At 54.5% G+C, this 10,072-nt stretch overlaps 1 protein-coding gene across 2 annotated transcripts in view; it reads left to right on the plus strand.

Annotated features, from left to right (window-relative positions):
- Positions 1 to 10,018, plus strand: part of IFITM10 (interferon induced transmembrane protein 10) — an 11,421-nt gene extending 1,403 nt beyond the window's left edge. For both annotated transcript variants that reach the window (XM_014959941.1, XM_014959942.1), the window contains exons 2-3: positions 24 to 438; positions 9,135 to 10,018. In XM_014959941.1, the coding sequence (XP_014815427.1) occupies positions 24 to 438; positions 9,135 to 9,284 (565 nt within the window). In that variant the 3' untranslated portion in view covers positions 9,285 to 10,018. The remainder of the gene's footprint in view (positions 1 to 23; positions 439 to 9,134) is intronic.
- Positions 10,019 to 10,072: the final 54 nt, after the last annotated feature.

Below are 10,072 nucleotides of genomic sequence, written 5' to 3' on the forward strand. Positions count from 1 at the left end.
GGGGGGGGCTTTTGCTTTGCCAGGGCAGAGCGCGGTGACGCCGCGGCAGCCACCACGGAGAGGACACAGGACCCCCCCCTGGGCCCGCCGTGCCCCTTCGAGGGGGTGGCCTGGACCCCGAGACCCCCGCAAGGCCCCCCGCAGGGCTGCTTCGCCTGCATCGCCAAGCCCCCGGCTCTCCGACAAGCTTCGCCTGTCCTGTCTCCTTCTTCTGCCGTTTATCTCATGGAGAGCAAGAGCTGCAAAGGGGACAGCCTGCGGCCGGCGGTCCCGTGCAAGCACTCGGTGGAGAAGAAGACAATGACCAACCCCACCACTGTCATCGAAATCTACCCCGACACCACCGAGGTGAACGACTACTATCTCTGGTCCATCTTCAACTTCGTATACCTCAACTTCTGCTGCCTCGGCTTCATCGCCTTGGCCTATTCGCTGAAAGTGAGTACTGAGCGTGAAGCTCAGGGAAAGGGTTGGATGGAGAGGGAGGGGGCATTTGGGGTTTGCCCCTGATGTAAATCATGTCTGTGACACCTAAATGAAAGGGTCCCCCCCAGCTGGGGATGCGGATGGGGAGAGCTGAGGTGTGTTTTGGAGCTGGGGATGTTGCTTCGGGTGGGGAAGAGGTGCTTTGACTTGCTCTGGTACCCTCAGAGGCTCCTCTACCACGGTGGCAGGGTGATGGGCAGGCAACGTAGGGCTGCCTCAGCTCATGCTGTGCCCACAGGCAGCCCAGCACTCGGTCCCTTCTTCGGCATCTTGTTGGATGGAGATCTTGTCAGGATAGGATCCGGCAGCGTGGGGTGGTTGGGCAGAAGCAATGAGAAGCAGCTGGCCAGGATCAGCCGGCACCTGGCAAGTTGCAGGGGGGAGAGGAGGCTGCTGAGGTGCAGGGCAATCTGGTCCTTTCCCCAATTAAAACACCAGAGCTGTTGCTCATGTTCCCGCCCCCCTCCCCGAGCCCTGTAAATCCCAAGGTGAGCACTATAAATGCCAAGGCAAGCCCGGGAACCTGCCAGCACCACGGGAATGATACCCAGGTAGCTGAGGAGGGGGAAGAGAGCGCAGGGGGGCTTTGCACAGCATCAGGGCTTAGGGTAAATAGAGCCATGTTGATGGAGAGGGAGATGGTGTGGAGCACAGCCAGCGAGCAGGACAGGACTGGGTTACTCCCAGTAGCTGCAGGGGAGAACAGCCCGGGAGAGATGGTGCCCAGCAAATGGGCAGCCCCTCAGCAGCTGCCGGGAGAGAGGAGCCTGGGCTGCCCTCCCCTTCCCTGCCTGCCAGCCTCAAAACTAACTGAATGGATGTGCAGAGAGCCTGAGGCGGCTGGGTGGCCCCGGAGAAGAGCTGGCTGATTTGTTTTGGCAGGCAGCGTTTAGAGGAAGGCCAGGGCGCAGACAGGCTTCGTCACAGAAGCAGATCAATTAACCCCATCCAGCTCCCACGAGCCGGGCTGCGAGAGCCCAGCACTGCAAGGAGGGTGCTCCTGAGCCTGTCAGGGTCTCCAGCAGAAAGGCTCAGGGTCAAGCCCGTGGACCTGTGCCCTAGGCTCGCTCAGCACTGGCACCGTGGTGCCTGCCTCAGTTTCCCCTTCCCCGAGATGGGCGATGAGCACCCATCTGCCACTGATGCAGCAGGCTTCACTGCTGCCTGAGCCAGGCATTTGATAGCTTAAAGCATGCCACGGCTGAGCACCACCACAAGCAGGACTGACCCAAGGGCAAATCCAGGCAGCGGCAGCCTCAGCTGAGTTGGAGAGCGGGAGTCCCTTAACACCTGCACTCATTCAGCCAGAGAGGGGAGAAACTGGCTGCCTCATTTTTGTGTGTGTCTTTGCTCGTCTGAATTTGCCTTTAATGATCAGCGTCTTTTCCATGCAAGAGGAATGGTCAAAGTGGGCTAAGAAAGGGTTTCACGTCACGGGGACATGGCAGTGGCTACAGCAGGTATCTGGGTAGAGGCGGTCCCTCAGCTGCAGCCAGCAGTGGGGACAGGACAGCCTGAGGACCAGGCTGATGCATCCCCAGGGGACAGGATGGAGTAGTGTCTGCCACCTATAAGGTTTTTAAAGGATGGACCCTTCACTATCCTTGACATGAGGTGGAAGGAATAACCCAGGGCCGGAGCTTCGTGCCAGGGCAGAGGCGTGGACTCAGCATCTGGCTGCAAAGGTTTAGAGGACTTAAACTCTGGTGTGAAAAAAAGAAGCAGTAGTGAGGGAAGGCAAATTGGCAAATAACGTTCCAAATCAGGGAAAGGAAAACAGAAGATGGGTGTCAAAAGCCAGCCATGGATTTTGGGCTGCAGAGACGGGTAGCTGATGGGATATAACAGTGGTACTTGAACAGACGCAGAGCTGAGCATGTAGAAATAACCCTGCTCTGGTCTTGGAGCTCTTTGATTCTGTGGCAGGGGGGAAATAGAAATAAAAGGTCCCTCAAAGGCACAGGACAGAACTAGCAAGTGGCCAAAGGGATGGCGAATGCCCTTGTGGGCTGCTGTTGGCATGGCTGGTGGGAGGCAATGGGGATGCTGTGGTAGTAACAGAAAGTATGTCCTGGGGAAGACCACTGGGATGTTAAGAACGGCGCGATCCTTTCTGACTCACAGCTACTGCAGAGACCTTCACAACATCCCAGCCAGGCTGGATGTTAGGGTCACTTCTCCAGAAGCCTATTTTCATTTCTTTTATAGTCAATAAGGTTTTTCCCAGAAGTTCAGAGAAAGCAGAAGCAAGGAATGCCCTGGGGACATATGTCCCTTTAAACAGAATTCTCTCATTCCTCTGCAATTAAATGTAAGGACAATTTAGCAGCAGATAACTTAACATCCTTTCTAGGATGTCTGTGCTCTGCAGAGACCAAGTAAGGTGCTGTGGGAGGGAGAAGAGGGGAGCAGCACCTTCCCTGCCCTGAGCCCATTTTGGGACCTCTGACAGCAGAGCCCGCGGCCAGTGGAGCATGAGTTTCCTGGCTGAAGGGCCATCAGGGCACTGGTGGCATTAAATAGTTCCCAGGTTATGTTTTTTTTCCATTTCCTTTAAATAACTGAAACATTCAGCAAATCAGGAATCATCATTTTCATTATCAGAAATAGCATTTTCAATACCCTGCCATAATCATCATCTACTTTTGCCAGATTCATTCTGTTAATAAAGCAGTAGCTCCTTTGTGCCCCAGGTCCATGAGATGTTTCATTATGGACCCTAGCACACCCTAGAATTTCCATGAGTTTCAGCAACACAATGCCCACGCTGGGAGCCAGATGCATCCTTGGGGTACACTTGAATATTACCATGAAGCTGTCTCCTTGCCCATGCCCACTTTTACTGGCTTCAGCTGCAGCTGGGAAAATAGTACCTCCATGTCTGCCTGGACTTTTGAACGTGAGCTGCAGCCTTCTAGATGTCTTTCTGCAGAGAAATGCTATTTCACGGTGACCACCATACAGTAAAAAATGCCAAAAACCCACCCCAGCACCAAAGAATTCATGCTCTTACTGAAAGAATCACATAAAGTCAGGTGAGGGCAAAGACGGTGACATCCAAGCCAAGTACTCTGTGTGACAGACACCCCAGCCAAGCTCTCTGAATAACAGTGTGACAGCATGCCTCGTCTTTATTTACACCCATAGCGGGTCAGATCCTCAGCAGATGCAGCTTGCTGGGCTGCAACAGAGTCGCACCGACTCACATATCCCTCTGGGTGTTATTTCCAGCGTCTCAGGCTTCTCAAGGTCAGCCTCCTGGAGCACAAGCAAGGCGTTTGCATGTAGGCATGCACTGGTGCTGAGAAAGAAGAGGTAAACAGCAGGATGAGGGAAGTTAGAAACCCTAAAGTAACCTTAACCCCAGCCCGTCACAGCTGTGAGGGTTGCTCCAACAGCAACACCTTGGATGCAGGTGGTTTTCATCAGGACCAAATGTCATGGCCCAATATTCGGCAGCTGCCTCCTCTCCTCTTTCCCAGCTTCAAGTGTTGTTAATGAATGATGCATCAGTGCCTGGCGGCAGGAGACCTTGCTTCAGTCATTAGGAGGTCTGTCTCTAGAGACTGCTGGGGTGAACCAAGCCCTTCTCAGAACCCATCAGGCCATGAGGTGGTAGATCAGAGGAGCTGGGATCTGAGAGGAGCGGTGGTACGGTTGCTGTGTTGTGGTTGCATAAAGATGAAGATGGCAAGAAGCCCTGCTGGCCTTTTAAGCCCCACCAGCAGCCCAACTCTGCGGTTGCTCGCTGAGTTTTCCTGCCCCTGGAGGCCACCGAAATTTGCAGTGTGATGGCACCCCAGGAGAGCTGAGGTCCCCTGCCCTCTCTCTGCCCGGCCCTTAGCATGCAGCTCCGGGCACAGCTGTTTACCTTCCCCTCTCACCGTGTGTTGACCTTCCCCGTTTCAAGTGGAAGGTGACTGGCACAAATCCATAGCTATTTATTAACCCCAAGGAGCAGAGAGGCTGCGGCACCCAACCGCTCAGGCAGGCTCTCAGCCTAGTTTTTGGGAGGAGCAATGGTTTATGTAGGTGGGTGAAACACGGGGGCGACAGCCCTGTGACACCGGTGACGACATGGTGGAGTTACTCAGGCTGGAGAGCTCCGGACCAATTCACAGAACAAATAAGTCCAAGGATCCCCTCCAGAGCTCCTTACGTGTAGGGACACAGAGCTCTGCACAGAGATGGGTTTACAGACAGCCAGCTGTGGGCTGCATGCTAAAAGCTGGTCTGCCTTAAATACTGCCTCATTAGGCTCATTATCAACAAACCATTCGTCTCCTCCTGCAAGCTGAGGCAGCACTTTGTACCTGCACAGCAAGTTCCTTATTCCCAAAAACAAGAGGGGCTGAGCCCTAGAGCAGAGGGAGAGGAGGTGGCTGCTGGCAAAGGGACCAGGAAGGAGTGGGATGGTAAGAATCAGAGAATCATGGAAGTTGAGGGGAGAACTTGAAGAGGAAGCTGAAGGCAAAGCCTCAAGGGGAGGAAGGTCAGGAGACGGTGGTCAGAGGGAGGAGAGAAAGAGCCCTCAGGCCCTGGCACACTGGAGATATTAGAGAACAAGGTGAGGTGGAGATGGTGGAGGACAAGGTGAGCAGCAGGGAGGTGACAGACAAGCAGGATCAGAGGGAGAGGACACCACTGCCTTGTGGTAGTGGGAGAGGGGAGAAGGAATGTTTGCATGTTAAACCACAAAAGCAGGCTGTGTTTTGTGGAAAGCCAGGCGTGGAAGAGCAAAGGAAATGTGTAAGTTGTAAATCTGAACAAGAGATGAGCTACGCCTTGTCCAGGGTGGGATCTCCAAAAGGGCCACCACGCAGCTTTGGGGTGCCAGGGGAAACCCCACAGTCAGCAGATGCAGGATAATTAATCTTACACACCAGTCATCTCAGTGCAAAGTGGGGCCAAAAATCCCCAAATCATTTTAGGCAAAGTGAGAAGGGTCAAAGTGATGATGAGAAAAGAGTCTGTGACTAAGGAAACACCATGCTTGGGCTTTGTGGTGTTCAACTGTGTGACCTTGGGGACACATCTACATGTCTTGCCCATGCCTCACCTCCTCAGCTGTGGAAGGAAGCAGCTTCCGGAGCTCCCAGATGTTCAGGCACCAGCTGCCAGCACATTATGGTGATGGTGGCCACAGGAGCATGAAAATAGGAAAAGCTGAAGCTAGGTTATGAGAAAATCACTGGCATCTCCTTAAGGACAGAGCAGGGAAGGAACTGAAATGCATATCTGCTCTCTGGAAGAGCTCCTCCTCCAGACCCTGGCTCCAGTGCTGCAGCTGGACATTGAAGGAAGACTTCTGCAAGTATCTTGGAGGTGCAAGGCCAGGTGGGAGGAGGTGAGGTCACCCTGGAGAGATTGGGGCTGCAAGTGGTTTGGAAGGAGAAACGCCTTTTTATTGCACTTGTGTGCCTCAGGGGCCCTGGCACTGGTCTTGTGCTTAGAGGCTCCATTGCAATAGAAATTATAATGGACAATAAGGGATGATTTGCATGAGGGTGACTGCCGAAGGCATAGGGTGTACAGGGAAATAATAAGGGAGGAGAGGAAGGACTCCACAGAGACATTGGATCCAGGCAACCAGGGGCAGAGCATCTGGAGGAGAGCTAGGGACAGGAAAGGGTAGGGAAAGGGCAGGGGGCTGCTGAAAACAGGGGATGCAGTAGAGCACCGTATGCTGCAGGGATTGGCCAGAGCAGGCAGGTGGGACCAGCCAGAGGGGCAGGGAGAGGAGGCAGCTGGGTGCCCTGTAGCAGGAGTCAAAGGTGTCTCTCTGTACCTTTATTTGGGCCCAAAGAGAAGGAAAGACAGGAGACGGGAAGGACAAAAGAGAAGACTTGGAGAAGATGGTGGCACTGGGGAGAGGGCAGGCCCAGGTGCCCCTCGCTAGAGGTGCTGAGGAGCAGCCGACTGGAGCAGGGCCAGGGGAGAGCCAGGGGCAGGGGCTGCTGAAGCACATGGTGGGAAAGAGCTACAGCGCCGGTCACGAGTGCAAACTGGTGTCAGGTGGGAGAGGCTGCTGGGAGCACTGGGAGAGGGCTGGGCACAGAAATTAGGGTGGCAGGGTGCCCCAGGGACAGGAGGAGCAGGAGACAAATAGCAGGGGGAGAGCTCCTGAGGCCAAGAGGCACTGGCCCTACAAAGGCAAAGCAAGCAGCTCGGAAGCAGGAGGGTTGCAGAGCTTGGTGTGCCGGCCATGCTGGTCTGCTGGAGAAACCTCTGCCTGCCTGGCAAACACTGAGGGCAAACACCAGTTTGCCTGCAGCAGAGTGACCTCTTCCAGCCACAGCTGGGTTACAGAGGAGAAGGGGCAAAAGGCATTTGCTCTGCGCAGGGCTGGCCTCCAGCAGCCCTGACACCAGGAAGAAGAAAGCTCATGAGAGCTTCAAAGAGCCTGCCGGGAGCAGTGGGTGGGATTTCTGGCCCAAATCCGGTGCCCCTGGGGCTCTGGCTGCAGGGAGCTCCCTGCTTCTCACCACTGAGTGAGGAGACACCAGCTGCTGTGCCCAGGGGTTTTGGGAGGATGCTAAACCTACTGAATAATTTCAAAGGTAACTCATCCTGAACAGGCAGCTGACACCAAAAGGCATGCAGGCTTCCAGGCTGCTGGCTCGCTGCCTTCCAAGAGGTCATCTCCGCTGCTGGGAGCATCAGCCAAGCATGCCACAGACCCATGCGCGGTTTGTGACTGTCCCTGCTCCCAGAAGGATGCCCTGAAGCTGCCAAGCACTCAGCAGCAGGGTGACAGGTCGATGGCCTTGGCTCCAGCTGCAGGCTCCAGGGAGCAGGGCACAACGGGGGCTGAGCACATGGAACCGCAGGATTTAATACAAGGAGGAAAAGAGAGGTCTCATTCTCGCCCTTGTGCCAGCAGCAGCCTCTCTCCCCACAGTCCAGGATTAATGAAAAGCTTGTGCAGAGACGTCCTTACTGGTGTGACAGAGGAGGGGACATTGCTTGAGGGTCTGAGATGTGGTTTTGGCGGCCCCTGTGAACCAGCATGGCTCAGTGGGAACATAGTGTTTAGCAACCTTTTGCTGTATCCAGCAAGTCCTAGGAAGCTTTCAGGACAGCCCCGTGGGTAAGCACTGCAGGAGGGAGAGAAAAAAAGTCACTAAGATGTGGTCTGAATCCATCGCAGAGTCTTTTCAGAAAGCTCCCGGTCGATAAAAGCCTTTTAATATTTCTAGGTAGGACTCTGGGGCTGGTTTTCACAGCCTGCCACCGACATCTAGTGTTCAGCCAGGGGTGCCTTGGTGGTGCTCAGTGCTGCGGGCAGCAAAGGCCGGCAGCGAAGGACACGCAGCCCCGCGGTCTGCAACCCTCCAGCCACAAAGCTGGCCCCTGGATGCCCCGCTCAGGAAAGGGAAGAGGGGTAAAATCACCTGGTCCTTTCATCCCACACCCTCATGGCTCCAGCTGCCTGAGTCTGCTGAGTGCCGGCTGGTGGGCAGTTTGGGAATGGGAATGCATCCCTACTAGGAAGGGATGGAACCAGACTGCTCGTCTGCTGGGCTCAAACTGCAGAGGTACTGCTGGCAGGCAGTGCCATCAGCTGCCTGCCAATGCCATCCACTGCCTGGTAGTGGTGTGCACTGCCTGCCAATGCCATCCACTGCCTGGTAGTGCCATGCACTGCCTGGCTGTGTCATCCACGGACTCATAGTGCCATCCTTGCCTGCTAGTGCCACTGCTGCCTTGCAGTGCCATCTGCCGCCTGCTAGTGCCATCTCTGCCTGGTGATGCCATCGCTGCCTGCTAGTGGAATTGCTGCCTGGCAGTGCCATCCGCTGCCTGGCAGTGCCATCGCTGCCTGGCAGTGCCATGCCCAGCCTGGCAGCCTGAAGGGGGTGGAGGCAAGCCAGCGACATGGACATGCACAGTCCTTACCCACTGTAGGGTTGTCCCAAGGCAAACCCATGAAAGTCCCAGCCCGCAGGATAATGAAGAGAGCTGACTGTGCTGTCAGGATTGAAAACTGCCAGTGGCAGAGATGCTACACGAGCTGCATAAGACCTGCAAAAGGAACTCATTAACCCAGGAGCTGCTTAATATGCTGGAGGCTCGTGCACAGCCCTGGAGCTGCAGTAGGATGCCGTGCCAGGTTTCTCCTGCTCAGCCCCTCAGCGCAGAGGAAGGCAAGGGGATGCACACCGAAACCACAGCCGCCTTCTCTCTCACAGGCCAGGCAAGCTGAAGCCTGGCACTGCAGTGCCAGGGAGCTGTGACATGGTGGGAAGGACGCTTTTGTGCCCACGAGCATGGGTTGCACGATGGCACCTCAGTTCCCTGGTGCACCCTCGGGCTCAAAATGGCACTGCCCCGCTCCAGTGGCCACAGCGACCTGTTTTGCCTAGTTGGTAACAGCAACAGGTCACTCTTCCAGGTCTTCTCTGCTCCCAGGGGTTTCCCGCCCAAAGGCATTACAGCACTTGGCTTCACAAGGTCAACCCATAGCAGACCCGGGGTGCAAACCTCACCTGAGGGTGTTTTATGGCACCCCAAGCAAATGCAAAGAGGCACAGCCCAGCCCTTGTCCACTCCACAGGTACCCTACAGCAGGGGTATTGCCTGAAACACGTTATGTCTTTTTATACATTTCCCAATTATTTTTCCTTTTTTTTTTTTTGTTATCTCAGGTCCGGGATAAGAAACTCCTCAATGACTTAAATGGAGCAGTCGAAGATGCCAAGACAGCCCGGCTTTTTAACATCACCAGCTCAGCCCTTGCCACCTTCTGTATCATCCTTATCTTCATCTTTCTGCGATACCCCCTCACTGACTACTAGAGTGAGGCCAACAGCAGCAGCTGCCGCCAAAATGCCTCTATGCCAGAAGTGTCTGCAGTTGTTTCTTGTAGCAAGGACGCAAAAAAAAAACAACCAACCACCAACCACACTCCACCTTGATTGCAAAAAAAAAAAAAAGCCAATTAAATACATAAATAAAAAATAAATGAGTTGATCAGCCCAGCTGAGCATACCCTACCTGTCCCCAAGCAGTTTTGCTGTAGGAAAGGGTCTCTTACACATGTACAGGGAGAAAAATAGACCAAGAAATATTTATTTTATGGCCAACAAGCCGTGTGACAAGAGCGTGCCAAGTCGAGAGCAACGCATGCCTGGTGGCAGAAAGCTGAGCTCTGGGGAGCAGCGGGGTCCTGCTGAGCAGGAGGTGTGTGCAGTGATGGATGGTGTCCATGGCAGGGCTGGCTCACAACATATCAGGTGGGTTCAGACCATGCCACCACCCCAGATGTACTGGTGTTTCTTTTCCTCTCTTGAGTTTCATCCACTGGTTGAAACAACTCCCAAACCCTGGAGAGCTGAGGGTGTTAGGAAGTTCATGCTAGGGAGCCCCAAAGCTCCAGAGAAACCTCAAAGCATTAAAGGGCAGGTTTCTCTTCAGGAGCTCCCGGCAACACTGAGAAGGAAGGCACCTTCTGAAGAACTCGCCTAAGCCCCCTAAAATGAGTGCTACTGTACTTCTGTAAATGGTCAATAAAGATACCTCTGATATCTGATGCTGCTGGGTTAATTCCTTCCTTAGGAGGGCCGGGCTCCTGGTCCCTACAGGC

The sequence above is a fragment of the Calidris pugnax genome, unplaced genomic scaffold, assembly GCF_001431845.1.
Source record: "Calidris pugnax isolate Ruff unplaced genomic scaffold, ASM143184v1 scaffold435, whole genome shotgun sequence".
NCBI lineage: Eukaryota > Metazoa > Chordata > Aves > Charadriiformes > Scolopacidae > Calidris > Calidris pugnax.